Source organism: Sporothrix brasiliensis, assembly GCF_000820605.1.
Source record: "Sporothrix brasiliensis 5110 chromosome Unknown Cont14, whole genome shotgun sequence".
Classification (NCBI taxonomy): domain Eukaryota; kingdom Fungi; phylum Ascomycota; class Sordariomycetes; order Ophiostomatales; family Ophiostomataceae; genus Sporothrix; species Sporothrix brasiliensis.
In genome coordinates, this window is record NW_024467133.1 from 184,582 (window position 1) to 196,323 (window position 11,742).

The 11,742-nt window shown below is 56.9% G+C and overlaps 4 protein-coding genes across 4 annotated transcripts; 2 read left to right on the forward strand and 2 right to left on the reverse strand.

The window, feature by feature from the left end:
* Positions 1–644: 644 nt before the first annotated feature.
* On the forward strand, positions 645–1,544 carry SPBR_03821 (uncharacterized protein; the record flags this gene model as incomplete). The annotated part of the gene is made up of 3 exons (XM_040762111.1): positions 645–904; positions 997–1,255; positions 1,341–1,544. The coding sequence occupies 3 exons, from the start codon at positions 645–647 to the stop codon at positions 1,542–1,544; spliced, it is 723 nt and encodes a 240-aa protein (XP_040622737.1).
* A 559-nt stretch (positions 1,545–2,103) lies between these two features.
* Positions 2,104–5,109, reverse strand: SPBR_03590 (ADAM family of metalloprotease ADM-B; the record flags this gene model as incomplete). Its single annotated transcript, XM_040761880.1, has 1 exon — positions 2,104–5,109. One exon carries the CDS (start codon positions 5,107–5,109, stop codon positions 2,104–2,106), a length of 3,006 nt encoding a protein of 1,001 aa, XP_040622738.1.
* Positions 5,110–7,377: 2,268 nt separating this feature from the next.
* SPBR_03601 (acetyl-CoA synthetase) lies at positions 7,378–10,071 on the reverse strand (the record flags this gene model as incomplete). Its single annotated transcript, XM_040761891.1, has 5 exons — positions 7,378–7,440; positions 7,518–8,183; positions 8,254–9,416; positions 9,869–9,892; positions 10,011–10,071. 5 exons carry the CDS (start codon positions 10,069–10,071, stop codon positions 7,378–7,380), a joined length of 1,977 nt encoding a protein of 658 aa, XP_040622739.1.
* Positions 10,072–10,628: 557 nt separating this feature from the next.
* SPBR_03873 (uncharacterized protein) lies at positions 10,629–10,965 on the forward strand (the record flags this gene model as incomplete). The annotated part of the gene is made up of 2 exons (XM_040762163.1): positions 10,629–10,784; positions 10,858–10,965. The coding sequence occupies 2 exons, from the start codon at positions 10,629–10,631 to the stop codon at positions 10,963–10,965; spliced, it is 264 nt and encodes an 87-aa protein (XP_040622740.1).
* Between the last annotated feature and the right edge of the window lie 777 nt (positions 10,966–11,742).

The following is an 11,742-nucleotide window of genomic DNA, read 5'->3' on the forward strand; positions in this document are numbered from 1 at the left end:
GGGAGATTCTCTTCTCGCAACGATCAAAGGACAGCCAATGTGCTCTCCGGAACCGTTGAACGCCGCCAGGTGACAATACATATTAGGATCCATGGTTGCTTTGGAAAACGCAACCTTTTGTCGTCATCGAGAACAAAACACGTGTCACGCCTCAAACGAAGGGACCCTCAAGCGGCGGCAGTCACAATTGAGCGCCTCAGCTTTTGAACGCGCTCCGTCGGTCCTTTGCTGTTTGGTCACAACAGTCTTTATATTCCAGTTCCGCCTTTGTGTGACGTGGAAACAGCCACGCAGGGGCCTGCTATTTCCTTTCTAATTTTAGAGAAGGCGGTGCCTCGTCACAGAGTTGTTGAGGCCACCGAACAGAATACACGGACACAAGCACAGACACAACAAGCGGAAACGGAAAAGGTCCAGGTCGTCGAGGCAAGAGCTGTCCTCTTGAAGGAGCTGGAGTTCCTCCCGTCCGAAACCGGGATAAGCTCGAAGCCGTACTTCTGAGCTGCTTTTGTCTTTCTCACCTTTGCACGTAATTCATATAATACCATAATACCTCCCACTTCTTGCCGCACACCATCCCGTCATCAAACACACCGTCGAGTCCATCCGCTTGCGCATCTCCGCTTGTCACCTCCACACTCCACATGCCGTCGCCAGACCAGCTGCAGCTCCCGAATCCTGCCGGCCCCAGTGGCCAGGGACAACCCCCCGGCACCGGCAACGGCCCTGGAGTGCCTTCAACGCCGAGTTACTATGCCTTTGGCTCGTCTGCACCACGCCACTATGCCCGGCCACCGGGTAACCGCAATTGGCAGCCAGCGTCGTACGCGATTATGCGCATGCCGCCGACAGAACAGCCGTTCACCGACGACATGCGAGAGCTCCAGGCCCGGGGCAAGGATCCGTATGCAACAATGGCCTCTCCCCCCTTCTCCCCGTACCGTGCTTCCGTACAGTCGTGTTGCGTTTGAGCACACACACCGCTAACATCCCTAGGTACGAGTTGACGCGTCGCAACGAGCCCTACTACGAAGACCGCCTGGCGAGCTTGCGTGCCGCCGACCGCAGGCCCCCCGGTGCCGGCCCCGTCCACCACATGTCGCCCAACTTTGTGCGCCCGCCGTCGCCCGGGCCCCAGCTGCGGCCAGAAGAGGCGCCGCTCGACAATTTTGCCCAGCTCGAGCGCCGCCGGCATGCCACGACGGTGCTGGACAGCCCGGAGCTGCTCATGATGTACGCCCTGAGCTTGAACGATGTGAGTCCATCCGTCCGCCAAAACCCTGTCCTTCCCCTTCCTTGGGTTGAACACTGGCTTACAAACGACCGCCTCTCGCCTGCAGTCCATCCCCGCGGTGCGCATGACATTTATGCACATCATGTGCGGCTACGACACCGACACGATGCTGTCGCCGTCGTCGGTAGCGGCCGGCTCGTCGTCCCACGGCCAACACGACCCAACCGGCACGGCCAAGCAGCAGAGGGCCGGCTATGGCAAGGACGGCGGCAGCAGTCGATCCGGTCGTAGCAGGACGTCCAGGCAGTAAATGCCGGGGTGGCCCACAGCCTGTTGCTTTCGTACATTCACCGTTTTATTACGCGTCCATTTTCAGTTTTCAGTTTTCAGTTTTCAGTTTTCAGTTTCAGTTTGATACCCGATGCAAGAGGAGGACATGACTTGGGCCTTTGGGCCATCGATAGATCGATCTAGTGCCGCCACTTTGCTTTTATGAATGGGGTAGCAGTACTCCTCCTCACATAGTTGCCTTGTCTATGAGGGAACCATTATGCCATTTTGTTTTCATGTCATGATTAATGCCAGATTAATTTCGTTGCTATGTACCAGAACCAGAATATGACCAGATATGTAAACGTACTCCTCCTAGCTAATCTATTATATATGGGGTGTGTGTCCCACCATTCTTTGTATATGCGCCAGAGAGGTAGAGGTAGTTGAGATGGAAAAGATGCAAAGCCGAATCCCGAAACCCATGCAATAATGCCCATGAAACCAGCATAACTCATTCAAAAACAAAATAGTACCAGCCGCAATAACGCTACAAAAGTACAAAAGGAGCTGGAAAACGCGCTCTTGGTCATCTCGGATCAAGCATACCGAGGAGCCTGGAAAGACTGTGTAGTCCATTGTGGCGGAGCCTGTTGCGGCTGTGGCCGCACGTCGTAGGCCGGTGGCAGTGGTGGTCCTTGTGCACCCGGGCCGCCTGGGCCCCCGCCGTAGCCGCTCGTTCTCCACGGACCCACCGACGGTGGCAGATTGCCACTTGGTGTTGGCCAGTTGCTTCCATCGTCGTGGAAGCTTCGCGGCTGTGCTGGCGGGACTTGGGCGACGTTGACGGATTCTGCGCTTGTGTTTTTGTTCGTGTTGTCGCCCGTGTTGCTGGAGCGCCAGAACGCCCAGCGTGAGCGGGGAGCACCATCGGCGGGCGGCACGTTCTGAGCCACGTTTGTGGCACCGGGCGCGCCACCGACAGCGTAGCCACGGTATGTACCGTAGACGCCGGCACCGGTCGCGCCAGGACCCGGAGGACCCGCTGGACCCGCTGGACCTGCTGGACCGGCATTGGTGTTCTTCGACAGCCGCTTGCCTCCCAGGCCGAACCACCCAGGAGAGCGCGGCTGCACAGGCGGCGGCGGCATGCCCATGCGGGCGAGCTGGCGCATGTGCCGGCGGCGACGGCGCCCTTTTGCAATGGAGCACAGACAGGTGGAGAAGAGCAGGAGCACCAAAATACCGACGACCACCGTAACGGGGATCGAAATCGCGAGATTGTTGCGGTACAGCTCCGCAATTTCCTTGGAAAGAGACACGCCCTCGCAGTTGCCGTTGTTGCAACGGCCACCGCCCTGGCACGGCGTACCGTCGAGGAAGTTCTGGTTCATAGATAGGCACGTGTTGGGGCCAAACTCGGGCGACGCGCAGCTCAGCTGGCAGCCCTGCGAACTGCACGCGTAGGTGTCGTTGCTCGTCGTCAGCGATCCCATGAGCGTCTTGCACTGCAAGTTGCGCGATGTGCATTGGCCCGAGGCGCACGTGAGCCCGGAGCCCGAAGCGCCACACGCCATGCCGTCGGGCGACGTGACATCAGAAGGACATGCGGCGCTGGTGCCCGAGCATGTCTCGGCCGGATCACATGACCCCGTGCTGGGGCGGCAGACCGTGCCGCTGCCTGCGAGCTGACACGTTGGCGTGCAGCACTCATCGTTGGACGGATCGCACAGCGCATTGGCAGTGAACTTGCACGTCGTTGGGTTGCAGCAGCTGTTGCTGCCGCAGCCTTCGACGCCGCCGCAGTCGCAGTCCTCGCCGGCTTCGACAATGCCGTTTCCGCATTCGCTTCCTGTGACGGTGACGACGTTTTTGTTGTTGCTCAGACACGACGACTTGACACTGTTGCGTCCCATGGCAGAGCAGATGTTGCCCAGTGTGCACGACGAGAACTGTGTGATGCCGATGCCCGTGCTCGGGTTCATAATGAAGGCGCCGTTGGCGTTGCAGTTGGAGGCACTGAGCGGGCAGCACTGCTGCTTCGTCGCGGTGCCATCGCTGCATGTTTGGCTGGTGCAGTCATGCACGGCTCCGAATGTGTGGCCGATTTCATGTGCCATGACCTGCCACTCCGTCGAGGTTCGAATGACGACGTTGGTGGCAGCGATGGTCTGGGACCCGCTCGACTGCGAGCCCGGCACGCACAGCTGTCCCAGCCAGGCGAGGCCGACGGCCGAATCGGTGGCACACGTACTCAGGAGCATCCAAAAGGCGTTGTTGTCGTTGGCGGACTCGCCGCGCCACTTGGAAAAGAGGTTCAGCCGGTCTGTAATGGAAAGGCCGCAGGCCGCGTTCCACGGCGTGGCGGTGGTCGACGCATCGCTCGGACAGCTGTTGTTTTGGATGAGAAGATGCTGGATGCCCAGTGAAATGTTAAAGGTGTTCTCGTACACGCGTGACGCCGCGTTCACCTGGGCAACAATGTTGTCCGTCGTGTTGTCCCGCAAGAGGTTCCAGTAGTTGCAGTCGGCGGCAATGCCCATGAGGGCCACTTTCCGGGCTGTCGGGCAGCCCGACGGATTGCCAATGGTCGATGCTAGGTTGATGCCTCCGGCGTTGCCGCCTGTGCCACCCGTGCCATCAATTTGGCGGCCAAACAGCCACCTGCCACTGGACGCGGACGCCACCGAGCCGGACTCGCGTTTGACAATATCCGTGTAGCGATCAATGTCCATGCCAGAGTAGATCGGGTGCAAGGCGTCCTGGTTGAATGCCAGGCCGTCCGAGACACACCCTGGAGCGAAGAGGCTTCTGCCGTCAATCGTGTCGTTCCCGACGGGCGTCAAGTCCAGGCCCCGCTGCATCAACCGGCGCCGCAGCTCCACGTCGAGCATGGCTGCATCCGGCAGAATATCCGAGTCGCGCCACACCACCATGAACTCGTCGGTCTCATACCCAATGACTGGATCGCCAGCAACGCGTGTGTGGAGGAAGTTGCGGTTGGTTTGGATGTGGTGGTGGTCGCCGGCTAGATGGAAGGCGCCCTCGAAGATGGGACGATCGCCGTCGGCATGGATGTAGACGCTGGCGTAGCCGGCATTGATCCAGTGGTTGTCGTTGATGTTGCCGTCAACAAGGCCGTGGCCGGTCTGCACAAAGGCGTGGCCCATGAAGACGCGGTGGTCGAGGCGGTTGATCTTCTCAACGACAATGGTGCCGTCGGCATTCATGTGATGGATGGCGGCATCGTCGGCGAGGATGTTGTGGTTCGGCTCAAGGCGGAGGCGGACCGGCAGGCGGCGGCCAGAGTCTTCCTGGTGCAGCGTCAGGGAGATTTGGAAATGCGAGAGCGCGTGCACTCGGTGTGATGGTGCATGCAGGACGGCGTCTTCGACGCGGGCGATTGTGCGCAAGGGATTTCGCGGTCGAGAGTCAGCATGAACGCCAGAAATGAGGCAGCTGAGGGCGAGGAGGGTCGTAAGGAGAAAGGCGAGCGGCCGGGAGAGCGAGACGGGGCACGTGGATTTGAGTGAGACGAAGTGTCGTTGGGGGCCGGAAGAGGCGCCCCGGGAGCCGCCTGGACGTGGCCGCCATGAGTTCCGCATAGTTTGGAGCGAAGTAAGGGAGCAGCGCTGCGCCGTCGGTTCCAGTTACCAAGGTGGTGTGTTGACCATGTGTTAGCCGAGTCGTCGATGGTAAGCAGATTTGCAGTAGAAAGCGAGAACACCAAGGAATGCGAGACAACGTGGCGCGAATCTGGGACGCGATGAAGGGTTATATAAACAAAGACTCTGGTGTCTTTCGTCGCACGGTGTATAGTCTGTGGGAAGAGTGTGGCTGAGCGAGATGGCCACAAAGACGCGTATTGTAAGATAGTATAAGATGCAAACCGAAAAGGGCAAGCAAGCAACAGGAATCACAGCGAGCTGACGGTACGGCAGTTGAAGAAAGAAAGAAGCCTCGGAGAGGGAGGGAGGCGATGTCGAGAGGTGGAGGTGACGTGGAACGGGCCTTGGCATCGGGGGACGGCGAACGAGAAAAGAACGAAAGACGATAGACGCAGCGGAAAAGGAAAAAAGAGGCTGCGTGGGAATAGAAAAAGGGCCAGGCGCCGGGCGTCGCGGACGAGAAACTGAGGTCGAAACGTGAGGGGGATGGGCTGTGAGGCTGGGAGGTGATGCAGACCACAAAACGAAGCGCTAGGTTGCTTGGCGGGCTGGGCGTGGCCGTCCTTTCGACTAGGGATGGAATGCGTGTGAATGGGACGGCGTCATGGGGCAACTGCGAAGTTGAGAAGGAACGCCCGACGCTTCTTTCCGTCCTCTCCAAGTCCTTTCCTATTTTTGCTTGCCCTCTCTTTTTCACGATCGCAACCAACAGAGAAGTTGCGGCCGAGACAAAGAAACGGAGACGGGGCAGGAAAGAGCCAGGGCGGCGGGAGACAAACGAGGCATGGAAGGTGCGGTGGAGGAGGGACCAGATACACCAACTACAACCAAGCAGGAGCGTTCGGAACACGGGATGACTTTTTTTCTGTTCTTTTTTTGTTCTTTTTGTTCTTTTTCTTTTTTTCTTTTTTTCTTCTCTTCTTCTTCTTCTCTTTTCCCTTTGAGCCACACGTTTCTGCAGAGACATGCAGAGGATTTGTCAGTGTCTCCTTCGGCCTCTCCTGCTGCTCTTACCAGCAACGAAGCGAGAGGCCCAAAGGATTTGCGAGGGATGCTGCAGCAAAAAAGAGATTGGCCGGACGATGCGGCCGAATCCTGCTTTTCGCTTTTCTCGGTGCGGCCTCCTTCATCTCACCTTTTGCAAAATCCCTGTTTCGTGACACTTGTACCTCTTGCGGCGGGACACTTCTCACCAAACGCCGTTCCGGCTTTCCTGGAGCGTTCATGTCTTGCTTTTTAACCATATTTTTATGCTTGACTACGAGTACGACATACTTTTGCCTCTTTTGTTTTCGAGATTCGTGTCCAAGTGAGAAGGCAACAAGCCGTGGGATGATGTGTAATACGGGGTTGGTACCGTATTGGCGTGTGGACCGTCCAGTAGCGGGGTGGAGCAACTTGCTACTCGAAATAGTGGCCAATACGAGCTAGTACCCATCTGTGGCTGTATGTTGAAGAGTGCAGGCGTTCAAGAGAAGAGGTACGAGGTCAAGGGGTATTACTCCGTCCGTCCGTACAATCGCACCGCCTGCCAAGATGAAGGGGCAAGTCAGCCCAGGGCAGCATTGCGCGTCCTTCTTGTCAAGAGGATTGCTGTCACCGTCATCTGTCACAGTTACAATCACCAATTACCAGGTCGACTTTTCTGGGCCGGGGCCTGAGCCACACCTGCATGTGCGACGTTTCAACAGGGTTGCTTTTCTTCGTTTGGCCTCCACACCTTTACTCCGTAGAAATACAGAGTAAAACAGACGAGACAGAGTACTCCCTCCTAACATCTCAGCCTGTGCTGTGCGTTGCACGGATAAAATGCCGACCCAGAGAGGCGGGCCAAGCACGGCCAAAAACACAGCCGAAATGTCCAACAGGCTGTATTAGGAATCTCAGCGTTGTACGACGCACGCACACTCTCGTTCATCGCGTACCCGTGAGATGGCATCAAACTGTATATATTTTCATTTTCATGGTCCTATATACGTTCTCAAACAAATCGTTGTTGTGTGGTATAGCATCCACCTCGCCGGCCTCAAAAGTAAGAAACAAAGAGACAGGGCATCTCAAACAAGAAGAAAAGCAGCAATGTCAAGCGGAACGTGGTTAGGAAACATCATGGCATGAAAGAGACTAAACTAAACCAACCCTCTCATCATTTTGATCTCGTACGTATTTTCTTTTCTTTTCTTTTGGATTTGTCATTTTCGACACTTATTTCTTCTTGGCGTCGTGCGCGACAGCGATAATCTTCTCGACAACGGTCGGGTCGGACAGCTAACGAGAGTTAGTTACGGCTTGACAAACATGGCACCAAATACGAGACGGAGACGGGGGAGATGGGGAAAACGTACCGTAGTGATGTCACCGAGTTGGTCCTCCTCACCGGCCAGAATCTTGCGCAGAATACGCCGCATGATCTTGCCCGAGCGGGTCTTTGGCAGATCGGGAACGATGAAGACGGCCTTGGGTGCCGCGAAGGGACCGATGCTCTTGCGCACCTGCAGGATTAGCTCCTTTCGCAGGGCGTCGTTGATCTCATTGCCGTCTTTGATAGCCACAAAGGCGTTGACGGCCTGGCCCGTCAGCTCATCGTGCACGCCGACGACAGCCGACTCGGCCACAGCCGGGTGCTCAATGAGGGCAGCCTCAATCTCAGCCGTCGATAGGCGGTGACCGCTAACGTTGACGACATCGTCAACACGGCCCCGGATCCAGTAGAAGCCCTCGTGGTCACGGCCTGCACCGTCACCCGTGAAGTAGTAGCCCTTGTAGACGTTCAGGTAGGTGTCGAGATAGCGCTTGTGCGAGCCCCAGACGGTGCGGGCCATGCTCGGCCATGGCTGCTTGAAAGCAAGAACACCTTCAACATCGTTACCCGTAATCTCGGCGCCGCTGACGGGGTCGATAATGGCAGGCTCGATGCCGAAGAACGGCAGGGACGCTGAACCGGGCTTGGTGGGGGTCACACCAGCAAGGGGGGTGATAACGTTGGAGCCGGTCTCGGTTTGCCAGTAGGTCTGCGGTGGTTAGTATTATGTGGAAGAGCAACAACTGAATGACAGGACAAAAGTGAATAAAATAACATACGTCAACAACCTGGGCCTCCTCCTTGCCGACGGTCTCAAAGTACCACTTCCAGACCTCAGCGGCAATGGGCTCACCCACGGAGCCGAGCACACGCAGGTGCTTCATATTATGCTTGACGTACTGGTCACCAGCGCGCTTCAGCAGTCGCAGCGCTGTGGGCGCGACGTAGAACTGAGTGACTTGGTGTTTCTCGATGATGTCCCAGTAGCGCGAGAAGTTGGGGTAGGCGGGTGTGCCCTCGAATACGACAGTAGAAACGCCGAGCAGAAGAGGCGCATAGACGACATACGTGTGACCGGTAATCCAGCCCACGTCACCACCGCAGAAGTAGCGGTCGCCCTCGTGGATGTCGAAGACGTACTTGCCGGTGGCAGCAGCACCAACAAGGTAGCCACCCGTGGTGTGCATGACGCCCTTGGGCTTGCCGGTCGAGCCGGACGTGTACAGAAGGAACAGAGGGTCCTCCGAGTTCATGGGCTCGGGAGCAATGTACGAGGGCCACTTCTCGACCTCCTCGTGCCACCACAGGTCGCGGCCCTTGGTGAAGGGCACGTCAGCGCCGGTGCGCTTGTAGACGAGAACATGGCGGACGTCGGGGCACTGCTTCAGCGCATCGTCGACGATCTTCTTGGTGCCAATGAGCTTGCCACCGCGCTTGCCCTCATCAGAGGTGATGACAACCTTGCTCTCGGCATCGATAACACGGTCGCGCAGGGAATCGGATGAGAAACCGGCGAAGACAACGGAGTGGATCGCACCAATACGGGTGATGGCTAGGAAGGCAATCAGAGCCTCCGGAATCATGGGCAAGTAGATGGCAACCGAATCGCCCTTCTTGACGCCCATCTTCTTCAGCACGTAGGCGGTCTTGCACACCTCGCGCAGCAGCTCGCCGTAGGTCAAGCTACGGCCGTCGTTGGGCTCATCGGCCTCGTAGATGATAGCGACCCGGTTAGGGTCCTTGAAAGCATGGCGATCCACGCAGTTGTAGGAGGCGTTAAGCTGGCCCTCAAGGAACCAGGCGCAGTCGCCGTTGTCCAAAGAACCGCTCTTGACCGTCTGGAAATCACGCTGCCAAGTGAGCAGCTCGCGTGCTTGGCGGCCCCAGAACTTTTCCGGCTCCTTGATGGACTCCTCGTAGAGTTTCTCGTACTCCTGGATGTCTTTGCCAGTCAGTTAGCGCCCAACAAAAGCGGTTTGGAGGGCATGGTGGCGCCGAACGCAATTGCCTGTCCGATAAGCGCAGACAAGGGGATACGACGCGCCAATGCAGAACCGTGTCGGAGTGAGGAGCGAACAAGGGGCAGGGCAAACGGATAGGACGACTCACTGGCGAGATGTGGCTTTGACGGATGCTCTGCGGTTCCACCAGTTAGCTTGCATTTTAAATATATTACTTTCTTCATTGTTTTGCAGCTTTCGCCATTCGCAACGCCTAGGTCAATCGAAACGGTGAATCGCTTTGCGCACCTGCCTCTGAGCGCAACCGGGGGCTCTCGATCGTGCTCAAATTCGGCACAGAGCTGCCCGGGTCCGAGCTGCAGAGGCAGAGCAACACAACAGCGCAGCCTGGTTCCGAGAATGGACTCAATTGGGCTTTCAGGGTGCAACATACTGGCCAGCATCTTCTCCGGTGGGTCTGTGATTTTAAAAAGTTGAGTTAGTGTCTATGGCGCTTTCAGGTTGGCCTAACTGGCTCAACAAGTTCTGTGCTACCGCACTTCTTCCCAGACGTAACCGAGGCAAGCAAAACTTACGAAATGTATCGACCTCATGGGCCTCAGCCACAACAGGGGCCTTGGGCGGTGACGAAGTCATCGTGAGTGACAAAAGGGGAGATGTAAAAGAATGAGGTCTGGAGCCGCAAGTTTGCTCGTCTTCTATAATGTTGCAACACGTTGGAGAGGCTTTGCCAGAGTCACGCTTTGAGCTAGTGCCACCTAGGGAAGGCCGGGACAAGCTGATTCCAAGAATAGGTGACTCGAGACGTGCCGAAATCGAAGCAAGCTGTAGGAGCTGCAGGTGAAGTAAAGACAAAAAAAAATACTAGTCAGCACACACTCCAAAGATCAAATCGGCGCAACTGGGGTCCGGCCTCAGAGGTCAAAGGCGGCTGTTCGGGAGTTCGACGAGCTGCGTATTTCGACGGGCGTACCGTAGGGTAAAGAACATACCGTGTTGTTGCTGGTGAAGCACGAGGGCAGCACAGCAAGAGTGGGAGAAGTGAGGGAGAGAGAGGTGTATGGTGGGGTAATTAGACGTGCAGCCTTGTCAAGACCAGGGACCGGGAGAGGGCTGGAGAAAGAGATGTGGGAAAAGAAGAGGTTCAAGAAAGAAGAGGGAGGGAAGAAGGAGAAGAAGGGAAAGCTACCAGCATGGCGGAGACGGGGCAGGAAGCCGTTATTAAGTCGAGGCCACGAACTGCTGGGCTGGTCAGCGGGAGAAACGGACATGCGAATGGACTGGACTGCGACCGGACGATCAGTGAGGACCGGGGAGCTATCGCTAGCATTACGGCACCCACTTGTAGCGTATGTGTGGAACAGTGCTTGTTCTTAGTGCAAAATTCATCTCCAAGTAACCATGTTTGCGCCAGCCATATAGCCTGCACTATCAGAGGACCACGGAAGTGGAGGATGCAGATGGCGCGGGGACGAGGAAGAGGGCACAAACAGCCACCTGGGAGACGAGGAAAAGGACAAGGCGGAGTAGGGGAAAGAAAAGGGGGGGAGAAGGGGGGGGGGGGGGGCAAAAAGGGCAAAACGGGGGGGAGAGAAGGATGTCGGGAGTTGCAGCCCTAAGCTCACACAGGCACAAGTGCGGAGGACCACAGAAGCTGGATGGACGGAAGGGAGACGAGGTTGGGAGGATAATGTATGAGTACTTTCGACTTACACGGCAGGTGAGCCAGGCCAAGCCACGGAAATGATGAAGCGTTTCTGGAGGTGTGTTTAGACCGACCTGCGTTCGAACCTCCATAATCTGTGGTTGGAGGACTGGGGTAAGTACGTCGTCAATTCGTAGTCTTTGTCCTATTTTTGTCGCCTCGTTGTTGTTCTGTTACTCCTGATTGTTTTCGTCTTGCTTCGCATGGTTGCTTGGATGCTGTCACGTCGCACTCATGCCCGCTGTTGGCTCGTCGTGTGCTACAGGCGTATCTTACCAGACGCTAGGGCGGGCACTGAATGCAACAACATGTACCGTGACAAGCGCCTGGCGCGTTCGTGGTCACGACACAACCGCTTTGGGATGGATTGGCGATTCCGTCCGCCCGACGTCGTTTCGGCGTCCTCGTCCCACCCTCCCGTCTGGATTGGCGCTGCCGCTGGGCTTACCCTTGACTATGGTTGCTTGTATCGAACAATGTTGCTGGGCACCCGGTGACTGCGGGAACTGCGGCCGTGTGCTAGTGAGAGAAGAGGGGCAGACGCGAGCACTGACGTTGCTGGTGGCCATCACACGTTGTGTTTGTTATGGAGTGAGGGGTGG